This window comes from Girardinichthys multiradiatus, chromosome 7 (genome assembly GCF_021462225.1).
Source record: "Girardinichthys multiradiatus isolate DD_20200921_A chromosome 7, DD_fGirMul_XY1, whole genome shotgun sequence".
In the NCBI taxonomy this organism is placed as follows: Eukaryota; Metazoa; Chordata; class Actinopteri; order Cyprinodontiformes; family Goodeidae; genus Girardinichthys; species Girardinichthys multiradiatus.
The window spans coordinates 28287088-28302479 of record NC_061800.1 but is presented as its reverse complement, the minus strand read 5'-3'; the positions used below and the strand labels follow the sequence as shown (position 1 = coordinate 28302479).

General features: G+C 39.6%; 1 protein-coding gene across 3 annotated transcripts in view; it reads left to right on the top strand.

The window, feature by feature from the left end:
* Positions 1-15392, top strand: part of xirp2b (xin actin binding repeat containing 2b) — a 51507-nt gene that overhangs the window by 15081 nt on the left and 21034 nt on the right. Inside the window, exons 1-4 of one of the 3 annotated variants that reach the window (XM_047370342.1) lie at positions 9931-10066; positions 12034-12196; positions 12664-12756; positions 14152-14238. In XM_047370342.1, coding sequence (XP_047226298.1) covers positions 12146-12196; positions 12664-12756; positions 14152-14238 — 231 coding nt within the window. In that variant the 5' untranslated portion in view covers positions 9931-10066; positions 12034-12145. Of the gene's footprint in view, positions 1-9930; positions 10067-12033; positions 12197-12663; positions 12757-14151; positions 14239-15392 lie in introns of those variants that run through there. The other 2 variants (XM_047370343.1, XM_047370344.1) reach the window with 2 other exon arrangements.

The window sequence follows — 15392 nt, the reverse complement described above, 5'->3', positions numbered from 1 at the left end:
ACAAATCTGTGCCACATTTGGCTTCAGAGAGGAGGCACTTGAGTTCACTTCAGTATGGCTTGAAGATCATCATCAGTAAGTCTGGACCTGTACTTGGACTTAAAGTTAAAGTTCAGGGTGGAGAAGAACTTTTCGCACAAATATGTGATCCCAAAAAGGGACACGGTCCGCTTGAAAATTTGGAAAGCTCAGGGAAGCTGGGGGGCAAGTCTCTCAAAAATTGCCCATGCTTGTCTGCTTTTCCATTCACCTCCCTAAATTTGGCCTTGAGGTCAGAGTTGCATTGCAGGTCAATAAGCTCCATTTGAAGCACAGGTGGGGTATCTTGCACATCAAAGGTGAAGGGGTCTGCAAAAATTTGAAAAGTGGCTCTGTGCGTCTTGAAGTCTGCAAATCTGTGATCAAATTCCTTCTGTAGCTTCAAAATAGCATCAACATACTTCTCACCACTGAATGGTGTGCCTGCATCCACAAATGCCTTGCATGCTGGGAAATGGCAAAGGTTTGTCTGAGAGAGCTGGGCTTTCCATAACACAAGTTTTGTGGAGAATGCTCTCACGTTGTCATAGGCACAACTGACAAGCTGCCCCTGGCCTTGTAACTTCTTGTTCAGTACATTCAGCTCATGTGTGATGTCGATAAGAAAAGCTAAGTCCATGAGCCATTTCTGATCATTCAACTCAGGAACAGCCATCCCATCCTTCTCCATGAAGGCTTTCACTTCTTCTCTCAGTTCAAAAAATCTTTTCAAGACATTTCCCTGCTGAGCCAAGGTACCTCAGTGAAATAGAGCACATCTTCATATTCTGACTCCATTTCCTCTAAAAAAGCACAGAACCTCTTGTGCTTTAAGCCCCTGGATCTGATGTGGTTGATGCATTTCACAACAACAGACATCATGTTGTCACACTTCAGGAATTTGCTGCAAAGGGCCTGCTGATGGATAATGCAGTGCAGAGCAATGGCCTCTTCTACACCCTCCTCAACATTTCTCTGAACAAGTGCCACCAGTCCATTTTTCCTCCCTTTGATGGCGCTCCGTCGGTTGTTATTCCAACAAACCTATTCCATGGCAAACCGGCATTCTCAATGGTATCACACTGCTGGCGAAATATCTCATGACCGGTTGTCTGGCCATGTCTTGGAATTACTCTGAGCAACTCCTCTGTCACTTCAAAATTGCGATCAACACCACGGACATAAATTGTGAGCTGAGCAGTGTCAGTTATGTCTGTGCTCTCAGCAAGAGCAACTTAATAAGTATCAAAACATCTGGCTTTCTCACACAGTTGATGATAAATGTCACTTGACAAGTCAGAAATGTGCTCTGCCACTGTGTTGGCAGAAAAGCTGATGTTGCTGAACTGACTTTTCTTTTCCGGAGAAACTATACTTGCAGCCTGTAATATGCATTTTTTTACAAACTCGCCCTCTGTGAATGGTTTTCCCGCCTTAGCAATCATCTCACTAACCATATGGCTAGCTTCGACTGCTGCAGCATTTGGTTGCCTTCTTGAAGAAATCTTGTTGCCTCACTAGACATGTTTTAAGGCTGGCCACCCAGTTGGCTCTCCCCCTGGTATTTTGCACATTCCTCAGCATGTTTAGTTGAATAATGACGTTTCAGGTTGTATTCCTTGTGCACTGCAACTTTTTCAGTGCAAATAAGGCATGTCGGGATGCCCCTGTGCTCAACAAAGAAATACTGCGTCTCCCACCTTTGCTGAAATTGTCTGTGCTCATCACCTATCTTTTTCTTCACTGCAGGGTTTGGCTTTGACAAAGACATGATGAGGGTGTGATAAAATTTTGTTTATCCCACTTAGCGTCGCTCTTTTTCCATGTTTCTTAGAAGTCTTTAGCCAGCTAGCGACGCATGGAGAACGTCTCGACTGCGCGACTGCTACCGGACTGTTCGTCATCCACCACACTTTTGTTACAAGCGTAGTGTGCATGAAGTTGGTGTAGCTTAGCCTAGCACTGAATGTCAGCCACGACGAGGAACGGCGGGCGGGACTTCCTTCAGAGGTCCACTCCCCCTGCGGGCTGCACTAATATTATACTTTCACATCACGGTGGGGGCCACAGGATATCGTCCTGCGGGCCGCAATTGGCCTGCGGGCCACAAGGATGAGACATCTGCTGTAAAGTATTGAAGTGGCAGCGTGATGTTGTGGAGATGTGTTTCTGCTGGACAAACTGAAATAGCTTTCAGATAAACCGCCATGGACCGACCAAAAAGAATGTCACAATGAAACAAAAGGTATGAGATACTCTATTAAATGTGTATATTCCGTCCTGGTATAAATCCTTCAACACATAACTCACAAAAATCAGGGCCTTTAGCTATTAATATGTGTAATACTGTCACATATCTATGTATCTGATTCCTTGGTGGCTTAGAAGTATTGTACACTACATTCTGGTTTGGACAATCCAAAGTTTATCTGTAGCTAGAAAACAGTCACTGTGATGTTGTTTCTATGGATAAGAGCTTCAGACTGCATGACACCTGCGTGTATTCGCATGTTGCTGTGGCACATTGTCAGGTCTGGGCAGAGCCCACCTGAATAGTGCAAGTCTATGTGAATTTTCTGCTGCATACTTCTTTGCCTATTTTTGTCTGATGAGACAAATCACGTTAAGATGAAGGGACTTTTATTTCTAAATCAGAGTGCGGCATAGGGGACCAGTAGGACTGAACCAACACAGAAGTAAAAAGTGTCTGACTGAGATTAAGCAAGTATTTCTAACCGTTTTTAGTTTTAGAAAACTATCATATAATTCCACTGAGGGTATTCATTTTTTAGACTATGTGATGATCAAATGTTTGGGGGAGCAAAAACAGCTGCCCTTGAGCTGCACTTGCTCCATCTTTCAAACCACTGCAACATTTTTGAGAGTGGAGTTTTTTTTAAGATGTTAGAAGTCTGCTTTGGTCTTGACCCCTCTTGAACTAGCCATTACCTTTAGCCTCGCTGACCAACAAATCTGGATTTACACAAAATGAAGATGCTCAGAGAGTCATTCTCTGCAGCCAAGCTAATGACTGTGAGAAACTTTAAACTGTTGCTTTAGCTATGCCCTCCTTTTGGTGGGTTGATTAGTTAAACATGTTATTACAAAACGTTGTGGTGTAAAATGGCAGGCTGTGCTTTTTAACCTCTCGGTGTTCATGGTGTAGATGACTGAAATGTACAATGTGATTCTCAAAGGAATTTGGGGAGTGTCATTTATAAAAAATGTATTACCATGGTATGTTTTCCCAAATTCCCACTTGCAATGGGTTTTCATTCTTTTAAAGAAATGATAAATATTTCTTGAGAGAAATGGTTCGCTGATCTTTTCGGAAAGTACCTTTCTCCACGAGTCAGTGACCCAACACCAAACTAAATATATCAGGGACAAACATAGAGTCTGGTTAGCTTTAACTGCCTTCTGAATACTGGAAACTGCTCTAGGTCTGAAATGAACATCTAAACTGCACAGCAGCAGCAGCCCTGTAATGCCAAAAACAGACATATTGGCTTAAATCTTTGCAGGGATGTCTTTGTTTTCATGCAGCAAGCATAACACCTGAAGTATTTAGCATAAGAAGAATCAATAAGCAGAGTATTAGCTTTATAAGTTATAAAGCTACTTCGAATAAATTTTGAAAACTCGTTTTTATCTGTAAACGAGGCCTCCTGAGAATTATTGTGCTCTATTGTTTTTCACATGCCTGTTTAGCAGCTCCTTGCTGACTCAAACATCATTTCAGATTATGTAATATTTAGATTTAAACTATGAGTAGTTTGGTGTCAATGTTTCCTCACAGGTCTCAAGCAAATATGTGATACTGCTTCTGCTTCAAACCACATTATTTTACAAATAAGTGACAAGGGATTCATGTTTAGAGTCTCGATCTGCAAACAAGCAAAACCAACGTAAGGATATTTGTTAACCCAGTGATAGTGATTAATAGCTTAGCTGATCATCAATAGCATCCTTCTGGAGAATTCACAGATATAAATAACATAACCATGACAAATCACTGCTGGTGTTTAGTTATGACAGTCCTTTCTTTCTGTAGGTGGCAATTTCTGTTTCCATTATTTTTGGCGTGACTTAAGTTTCATTACTCATAAGAATTTCAGCTATGCTCCTTTTTAAAGTTGTCAAATAACTGCCTTAAAGGGGACACATCCTTTCTTTTCACACTTAAATAATTCAGTTATGGTCTACATAAAGTTGAACTGCAATGCTTTGGTCTGAATTCCTTGTTATTGTAGCTTAACAGGCCCCTCTTTAATCCCTGTTCTGAGGTGTGTCTGAGAGCAACTCGTTTTGGTGTGGGCTCTTTATGTGCTATTGAGACCTTGCCCCCTCCAGGTCAAAGAGCGTTCCACTCCAGCCCGTTCGGCCATTTTTGTAGTTTGATAACAGAGATACAATTTTCTAACGGCACAGAAACCTTTTTTCCCAAATTAAGTAAAAGATGTCATCAACAGAAATCCTGTCCATTCAGCCTTTCATGTTCAAGCCAGAGTCTGAACCAAAGCCAGAGCACAATGAAGATGACAAACCTGCACAATCGCACCTTCAAATGAACGCATTGCAACGGTGTGTTAATACTGTATTTACCCTCTCCATCCATATCAAGTAACTACATTAAGGAGTGTAGTTTACACTTCAAATAGGTTCTGATGCTGGGGGATGGTGTAATGAATTGTGTCACATTGAGAAATAAAAATGGCAGATTCACAAAATTGGTTAGCTAGAAGTCCATGACCTTGTTTAGCTGTTCTGCAGCAAATACTGTGACGTAACAGTTCAAAAAACATAAGAGAAAATACAGAAAACTGTATGGATTGAAAAATATGACCCAAACAGAATATAAAGATATCTACACAGCACCCAGAGAGACTCAATTCAACTTATTTGCACTCCTACAGACTCCAAGTACACAACAAAATGTATTAAATGGCTAAAAAGTGGATTTTGCATGATATGTCCGCTTTAATAAATACAAGACACAATATTAGACAAAATAGTAAACTTCATCCATCGTTTGTTAATATTTTGTAACTGTAAGAGGTTTCATCACATCAGCATTTCTGTTACAATCAGGATATGGACTAACTTCACAAAATAACAAATGTGTAAAAAATGTAGATTAAAACCATTTGTGTTTTGAAATAAATGCTGTCATTGTTTCTCGAAGTGTTTTGGAATAGTAACCTCTCCTTCTCCTCCTTTACAATGGACAGCTAAGCACATTGAGGCATTCATAACAATCTCTGCCACAGTACATGCTTTACACTAAAAAGCTGATTTTGGCACACGGACATGCATAGCTAAGCTGGCAGAGCTTATCCTCTGCATGTCACCATTGTGAGTGTTGTCACCACGATTATGTCTACATTCACACATACGACAGCACTGCCCCAGCACTGTTCTATCAGATGCTATTGTTGCCAGAAAATTAAATAAACTGATGATTTATTACATTTACAGAGCCTCGCAAATGTTCTCATACCCTTTAGACTTTTCTTATATTTTGTTGTGTTACAACCATAATCTTCAGGGTATTTTCTCAGGATTTCATTAGAAAGAGCAACAATTAGCAGCACATATTTGTAAAGTCGAAGGAAAAAAAGTATTTGTTTATTAAAATGTTTTAGAAATGAAAAAAAAAACAACACAAACATCTGCATTTGTATTCCACCCCTTTACTCTGATATCCCTAAATAAAAATCAGTTCAACTCATTGTCTTCTATCTTCATAGATTTAGTAAATAGAGTCAACTTTTACCACTTTCCTTCCACTTCACAATTATGCTCTGATTTGTGTTGGTTTATCACATAAAATGACATCAAAATCTATTGAAGTTATTGGTTGTAATGTGACAAAATGTGGAAAGGTTCAAGGGGATTGCTGGTGTAAGGCGATGTATATGCAGCTTTTTATTGTTCACATGTTCTACATGTAGTATCTAAAACTAGAAAGAAGCACATGCTTTGTGTGCTATAAATACAAAACCACAGTGTAGCCTGTTGACCTGTTGCTGATTAACAAAAAGGTTTCTCTCATATTTGTTCATGTTCTGGCCACATTATTTGTATCAATCAATGAAGTGTACCATATTTTTTCACACTATCTCACTATCGTCATTTTTATTTTCACAGTCTCTCTCCAGACTCACATTTTTATTTTTCCTCTTCGGAGTCTGTTGTCAATGTTCAGGGGTTGTTTGTGGTGAAAAGACACAGTGTTATACCCTGTGTGCAGCACAAACCAGCGCTCAGGCAGTTCCAACTGCAAGAAGCTAACAAAACTACTCTACATGAAGCCAAAATTGTTCAGGCACTTTAGAGCACAGGCCAACTATTAAATTTAGTATATCACTGGCCGCTCAGATCTGACATCATCAGTTTGACTTGCTGGGTTGTAATGAAGCTCTACATTTCTCATCTCGTCCCATATGTAAAATATGTTCTACACACCTCCACTTGAGGTAATCAAAAGCAAAGGCAATGTGAAAATGCAGTAGTTAAAAGGAATCCCTAAAAGATGTAGGGGAAATAAATTGTTCACTGTGTAAGATAAGTTCAGAAGGTCATAAGCTCCAACAATATAGTTCTGGAGGAAGCAATCCTTCCTAAAGAGGCTGAAACATGAAAAAAGGGCAGAAAGAAAAACTAATCTGCCTCACAATAAAAAGCTTTTCTTTGTGTGTGAATTCTTGTGATTTACAGGCCCACTTCTAAAGGCATCTGGTAGCTCATTGTCATGCACCCCATGGCTCTATCTGCCTTTGGTCTTCATGCAGTGCTCACTGATGTGAGCAACACCAAAGTCTTTACCAGACACAGGGTCGAAATGAAAACCGCTGGAAACACTCCTACTGAATTTACAGAGTCAAATGTTTCCCAACTGTCTTATCGTTTTTATGAATATAAAAAAACAGAATATATATGAGGATATAGAAGATGTTAAGCTTTAAATAGTGCTGTTAGGCCATGATATTAGTTATTTATTATCTTTATTATTTCTCTGTACTATTACAGCAATTGTTTGGCATTATGCTCTTTACAGTGACATATCTTGCAGCGATTTTGATTGATGCATGATGTTTAATTTGTAAGAAAACTAAAGGTTGTAAATAACTCAGCCTTCTGCTTCTGGGATCTAAGTTACTTAATCAGCCCCTGAGACAAAGAGCTCAAAGATATTTACAGCAACCACCTGCAGGGTAAGTACTTAAAAGGGCAGAAGGATGTATAAATTCACGCTTTAACACTAATAAACACTCAGGTTGGTCATATTTGGGTGGAGGAAGCAGGTTGGGGATTACTGCCTGGCTTTAGGACATATCTTTCTATCTAGCTATTATCTTTTCTTGATTTACAAGTCTACTGCAGCATACGCTTATCATAATAAACTCGTACTCGTACTCGTACTCGTCGTCTTCCGCTTTATCCGGGACCGGGTCGCGGGGGTGGCAGACTCAACAGAGACGCCCAGACGTCCCTCTCTCCAGACACCTCCTCCAGTTCCTCCAGGGGGAGCCCAAGGCGTTCCCAGGCCAGCCGAGAGACATAGTCCCTCCAGCGTGTCCTGGGCCGTCCCCTGGGCCTCTTCCCGGTGGGACGTGCCTGGAACACCTCCCAAGGAAGGCGTCCAGGAGGCATCCGGTATAGATGCCCGAGCCACCTCCTCTCGATGTGGAGGAGCAGCGGCTCTACTCCGAGCCCCTCCCGGATGGCCGAACTCCTCACCCTATCTCTAAGGGAGTGCCCGGCCACCCTACGGAGGAAGCTCATTTCAGCCGCTTGTATCCGGGATCTCGTTCTTTCGGTCATGACCCAAAGTTCATGGCCATAAGTGAGGGTAGGAACGTAGACCGACCAGTAAATTGAGAGCTTTGCTTTTCGGCTCAGCTCTCTCTTCACCACAACGGACCGGCACAGCGCCCCCATTACTGTGGCAGCCGCACCGATCTGTCTGTCGATCTCCCGCTCCATTCTTCCCTCACTCGTGAACAAGACCCCGAGATACTTAAACTCCTCCACTTGAGGCAGGAACTCCCCTCCAACCTGAAAAGGACAAGCCACCCTTTTCCGGTCGAGTACTATGGCCTCGGACTTGGAGGAGCTGATCCTCATCCCAGCCGCTTCCCACTCGGCTGCGAACCGCCACAGTGCATGCTGTAGGTCTTGGCTAGAGGGGGCCAGCAGGACCACGTCATCTGCAAAAAGAAGAGACGAAATCCACTGGTCCCCAAACCCGACCCCCTCCGGCCCTTGGCTGCGTCTAGAAATCCTGTCCATAAAAGTTATGAACAGGACCGGTGACAAAGGGCAGCCCTGCCGGAGTCCAACATGCACTGGGAACAGGTCCGACTTAGTGCCGGCAATGCGGACCAAACTCCTGCTCCGCTCGTAATAAACTTAATTGTTATATCCATCAGAAGGCAACACAGAAAATATGACCAAAAATCATTTGGAAGTATTGTCCAAACGGCAAACAGTGCCTTGAATAAGTATTAATACCTGCTGAACATTTTAACATTTTGTTGTGTAACAGCTACAAACATCCACCTATTTTACTGGGAGCCATTTGTCTGTACCAGCTATGCACATCCAGAGACTGAAATGTCCTTCCATTCTCAGTTAGATTGGATGGGTGAGCACCTGTAAATGTCAGTTTTAAAGTGTTGCTGCAGATTCTCAAATAGATTTTGGTCAGGACTTTGGCTGAACTATCCTAACACATGAATATGCCTTAAACTAAAACATTTCCTTGTAGGTCCGGCTGTATGTTAAGGGTCATTTTTCTGCTGGAAAATAAATCCCCACCCCAGTATCAAGTCTTTTGTAGTTTTAAACAGGTTTTCTTCAATGTTTGTCCTCTAATTGGTTCTATCCATCTTCCCACCAACTCTGACTAACTTCCTGTCCCTGCTAAACAATTCCCACACCATGATGCTGCCTCCACCATTTTTCATGGAAAGCATTAGAAAAGTTCGATCTTAGTCTTATATGACCAGAGAACTTATTTTCCAAGGTACTATGGTATATATTGATCAATATCGTTAATTAAAGCCAGCTTAAATTAGTTTTTTTTATTTTTGCGTGACATCAACTAAGCAAATTAAAACAAATGTTTTTTTGTTTTTTTTTAAATAGACAAAATAGAAGAGAAAATAAAACAGTTAAGCCAATCACATGAAAACGCATGCAAATATGTAATAAATTTTACTCTTAAGGTAAAACAAAAAGATTGTACAAAAGCAAGAAAGATCACATGAAAACTACGTATCCTCCAAGCAGGTGGACTGTAGAAATTCAGGTATGAGTTACACATGCTATGGATGAGCGGAAGCCTGGCAGACAAGTCTGGTCTATGAAGCTACCTTCCATGAGATACCACAGCCAGGCTGGCGCCACAGTCTGTAGCCTTGCTAAACAAGACGACCTGGCCGCCTCTTCCACACTTAGAGGTGTCGCTTGTATTTACGGCCCCCGAAACTCTGCACTCCTCAACATGTAGCATTACATCACTTATCCCAAATCAGACTAACACATGTATAAATACAGTTTTCTTTGGTTTGAGGAAAAGTGAATACTGACAGATTTTCAGAGTATTTGTTGTGGATTTATGTGTGCATATTTTGGTGTATAATGATAGGTGGCAGCAGCTGTTTGAGTATGCAATCCACTGATGATGAAACTACTGTGACCTGATTTAACTGTATACGAGTGCCTGCAAATGAGTCACAGCATGTATTTCTGTATGGATTTTCTTGGGACTCGACGCAGGAGGCATGGAGCCTTTCAACCTAAAAAAAAAGGGGCGGGGGGAGGGGGACACTGCAGGACCCTCTTCTTCAAGGGGGAGGAGGGTCCAAAATAAAATCAGCTGTCACTGTCTGCTCGTTGGACAGAGGTGAACATTGCACTGGAGCTGGTCTCCATCACTGACTGGGATTTTTCTTTTGGCTTGGAAAGACCCTGCAGGCTGGGGTACAGTGGCCTTATTGTGGGATTCTATTTGCTGAGATCATATTTTCATCTTTTCCTGGTAGGTGCTGATTATTCTTGAGGATATGCTTTTTTCTGATCCTAGCTTTCAAGTTTCTTTTTCGTCTTATTGTTACATATAAAGCACTAGTTAAAGGCTATCACTGAATTGTTAATGATGAGCATACATCCTCACATAGTACAGGATTTAGGAGCATATTACAAACCAAACTGTGACTAAAACAGAAAAAAAACTTTTAGCCCAAGGACGGATTAGAAAATATCTGTTAAATTATTCCAAGAGCTAAGCTGTTTATTTATATGAAGGCCAGACCTTCTGGCTGTTGAGACACTTATCTTCTCAGAGTATGGTCATGAAACAAGAAATGTTGAAGCTTAATTGAAAATGCGTTCTCAAGTACAAGGTCATCAGTGCAAGTTTCTTAAATGCTTTTGGAAAAGAGAATTTTGACCTCCCAGCTTTCCTCTGTATTTCACTGGGAAACACGACCCATGATGGTTAAGTTAAAATAGGCTGGATGTATTTTTACAAGTACATGGCGCCAAGATAATTTCACTTTCTTGATATTTGAGCTCTTGCCCCAACCCAGCCTGCCATCTGATAGGCTAGGCCCGTTGACAGGTTTGAATTCTTTTGTTCCTACCAAGAGTATTTCACTTAACCGAATCTTTAAATGTCTAATATTTAGCCATCAAATTGCCTCAAACATCCATCCTCCAAGAGTTCAACTGAAACACTGAAAATGAGAATCTGCCAACATTAAAAGCAATTTCTCCTCATCTTCCTTTAGGTTTATTCTGTCATTTGCAACTCAACAAATACATAAAACATACATTTCATACATTTTAATATAGTAAAAATATAAAAGATTGATTGAAAAATTACTTTTTAATATATTTTTGAGTAATTCTCAAAAATATCTACAAAGTAATCTACAAAGTAAAACAATAAAACACTGTTAAAACTGTTAATTTTTAATTAATCTCAAATTAAATAAAGGTACACTACCTTCTTCATTTATTTTTTGTGCAATTGTAAAGAATATGACTTTTTTTAGATAAAACTGTTTGACTTTACAGTTCATATTCTTTTGTTACGAGCACATTTTAAACTAACAAGAGCTGAGTGGCAAACAGCCTAACCTTGCAAATTAGAGAAGTGCATAAGATCCTGGCAGAATCTTTGGGGTTTAGTAGTTAGAGAAAAACCTTTTGAAATCGGTTAGCAATTATAGCAGGACAGCAACTAGGTTGTTTCATTTTTAGACAACTGACTAATTGTATTCTAGGGATTTTTCCCTAAAATCAAAAGAAAAAAACTAATAATAATAAAACCTTCTGGGTAACTCCCTAATCATATAAATGAATTCTTATTTAGACCAGAAATGTTAACTTTAAGCAGGGCTTGCAATAGCTTATTACACAGCAGTTTGAAATACAGTAGCCTTAATGTGAATCTTACCCCTATTAAAACTAAATGATATGAACCATAATTTCACAGGGTCATGAAACTACAAAGGTACTCATTAATCTAAGAGGATATTGAGTGTCGCAACATATTAACTAGTACATTCACATCATTTGAGAGACTTTAAATGTTTCCGCTTAGGCATAAAGTTAAATCTCGGCAAATCATGATAATGACTTTGACATTGGATAATTGTTTACCGCCGTTATAATAAATGCTGCATATCCTGTGAGTAGCTGGATGCCAGAAGACAGGTGTGAAACTGATTTAATTTTGGGCCTGAAGAGCATCATGTTATTTGTGTCACCTGCTCTGCAGCGTCACTTTATAAGCAGCACTGAGACTCATATGTCATCGGTCTTTAGGATTTTAATTAATGCATGTTCTTGTTTGCATACCTGTAATAACTTTACTTGTCTGTTTTTACCTAAATGTGTTTATTATAGCAATTTAATGTTTCTTAGTTTCAAATTATTGGATAAAACCAAATAAAATAGATGATAAATTTTTTCTCCTACTGTTGGCTTTGTGTGCCGCAGCGGCTGGCGGTGCAGGTTCAACCAGGGCTGGGCATCCTGAAAGTTTTAAACCAGAGGAATCAGGATTTACTCTGCAAACTCCGACATCATCCCACAGGCTAAGTGTGAGGCTATGTCCCAGGCAGCTGTCTCTAAGCGAACAGACCACACCATCACCAGCGGGGTATTCCAGCTTTTGCATTGACTTGTACAGCACAGCTATATATCCTGCAAGCTGCTTTCCATGTTTCATGTGCAAGATCAAGTTTCAGTAAAAAGCTAAATTTATTATACCTTATTATATTGGTCAGGTGCTTCCATGTCCTATAGTGAGTGATACCCATAAAGCATTGCAAAAACTGCATGCAAATTGTCAAAATAGTTGCTTCTGTTGCGATAAAGTCTTAGTGAAAGTGATAACTTCTTTGCATCTGTGACCGTGAGTCAGCTGTTGCATCTATCCATAGCATAAAAATCCCTGACTAAATTTTGGCATCTGTGGAGGGATTGGCAAACCACTGCACAAACTGCATGAGCTGCACAACTCCTGACTGCCGTCTGCGTCGCATGCAACCCTGTGAGAAAAGCCCTACTGAGCAGCCATTTGATTTCAGAAATGGAAGCAGCTAACAATGTTTCCTGCTTCATTAGGTCATGGAGGAATCTGAGGTCTGTTCTCTGCCTGGGGGACCTACAAGAATGAGGAAACACATTCATACCCAGGAAGCTGCAACATCACACAGTGTAACTCAGTTTCATTTTCATCACAGAACTGAGCAGATACCCAGATCAGCTCCATTAGGTTGATACAAAGTGCTTGGGGAAAATAAGTGTGCTTTGTAATGACAAGAGCTGGTTGCTGTTGCATCAATGCTTTTGACATTCTAATCATTTGAATGGGAGCTTTGCAACTAAAAACACAACTGAGCTGTGTTTGAGGTTATATGTACAGTGCTTGTAAAAATACAAATACTCCTCAAATGTTTTAAGATTTTGACATGAATTAATCAAAACCTTACCTTTTATGAGTTTATTTCATGATAAACCAACAGATATTATAGTACTTCATAAAATGAAAAGAAAATTTTGTTTTAGCAATAGTGTTAATAGTTAAGTTGTATTTTGCCCCTCTTACTTGGATATTAAATTCTAGTGCAGCCAAAGGCATTCAAAGTTACCTAATTAGTAAGTAGCCCACCTGTACCAAATTCAATCTCAATACAAAGGGAAGGCCTTAGAGGTTTGTTAAAGAACATTAGTGAATAAACAGCATCATGAAGACCAGTCAGGAATACATTTATGATGGAGTTTAAAGCAGGGTTATGTTATAAAACAGTATCTCAATCTTTTAACAAATCAAGGAGAACTGTTCAGTCTATCACTGAAAAATAAAAACAGTATGGCACTACTGCAAACATACTAAGACATTGCTTTCTACCTAAACTGTCAGAAAAGCAGTCAAAAGGCCCGTGATAATTCTGGAAGAGCTGCAGAAATATACACCGCTCATGCCTTATGATACAAGCCCAAAACAACTAGTACCTTAAATTACGTCAAAACATGGTTCAGCAAACTTTTATTAAATCCTGAAAACACTTTTGAGATTTGTTTTGTAAAAAACATATATCCATTTTCTTCCACTCCACAATCATGTACTACTTTGTGTTGAAGTTTGTGGTTGTAACATGACAAAAATACGCAAAGGTTCAGTGGGTATAAATAATACTGCAAGGCACTAGGTTGTTGGTATTGCTTAACATTTTAAAAGCTTTCATTAAAGCTGTCAGGGTATTTTTATATTTGCTATTGCCAATTTCTGTAAACAGAAAACCAACCAAGCAATAGAGGCAACATTTTTATTTGTTATTTTGCATGGTATGAAAAATCAGCTTGGGAAATACTTTATTATCTTTACTCCTCCTGTGATTATTCATTTCAGAGTGCAGTAAGGCATTTAGTCTGGCGTCTTCTCTGCTTCACTTGTGTACTGTTGGGATTTGACTGGCTGAGTAAATCACAGTTGAGTCTGATTTGTGGCCATAAAAGAGTTGGAGAGGGACTAAGACATTTGTGTTATGAGGTTGTATGTCATCTACATATTTTTACCATCTTTGACAAATGTCCCCTTTGCCCTCACAGGAAATGTCAATCTCTGAGGTAACGGTGTCAAGTGGCAGCAGGCAGGTTGTTCCAGGCAGTCAGCAGCTAAATTTCCAAGAAACTATGGTATGCATGACATTTTCTAACAATGTCTATATTCTGCAAAGTATGGTAGTTACTGTAGAGAAGTTAAAACTACTAGATGTTCATACTTTTCCTTTCAAGTAAATCTTTATCATACTAAAAGAAGCACAAGGAGATCTCTGCATGTTCTTCAGGAACAAGGATTTATTTAAAATCACCCTGAAAAGTAACACTTTAAATGATTAAAGTCAAGAATAACATTTGTTATCTGCCATGCCAATATCTACTCATTACTGATTACCTAAAATAATACAAGCAAAGACAACTCATGAACTAAAACAAAAATAATGAAAACACTACATGTTAAAGTCAAAATAAATAACCAGGAAATGAAAACCAAAACTACAATCACCAAAACTGATTACAAATCTGAGATTTACCAGTAGTTTATGTCACGTTCTGAGGTTTAGAGTGACCAAAGCACAGACAAGAGCTCGGCAGCTGCATGTTTAAAGGAGTCTTCTTACTTTATTTAAAGAATAATCCAAAGGTTCTCCAACTTAGCAAGAACGTATCAAAATCACTGCAGATACAAGAAATCCAAAAACTTACAAAGTTGATACTGCAGGAACATAGTGGGCAAAGTACATAGACGAAGGTAGGTGAACGGAGATATGAACAGGGATTCAAACGCAAGAAACCAGCGAGGAACAAACAAGAACAAAAAGCTTATGAACAGAGGGAAGTGGAGTATGGACCAATGAGAATGAGAGATAGGAAATCAGGGGAGATGGAATTCAGGTGTGGACCAGGCTGTAGAGAACTGAGGGAAAATGAATAGTTGCTAAGGTGACAAGGCTAGAAACAAAACACGAGAGCTAAACCATAACATAAATCCAGAGGGGAAAACATGAGGGAAGCTAGACAATAACATAACCAAAGGAACCTGACTACAAAAACAAAACTATAAATAACAAAACTCAGGGAAAACATATCAAAGCAAAATTATGGACAAAGATAATAAACCAAAAGAAACATAAGAACCTAGAATAATCATTAACTAAAGTAAACTGAGAAACTAAATAGAAAAAACACCAAAACCTAATAATTAACAAAGAACCCATAAAGGAACCCTTACTGTAAATAAACAAAACCTAAACCACAGAAAGGGAACCAGGATGAGGAGGAACAGAGAA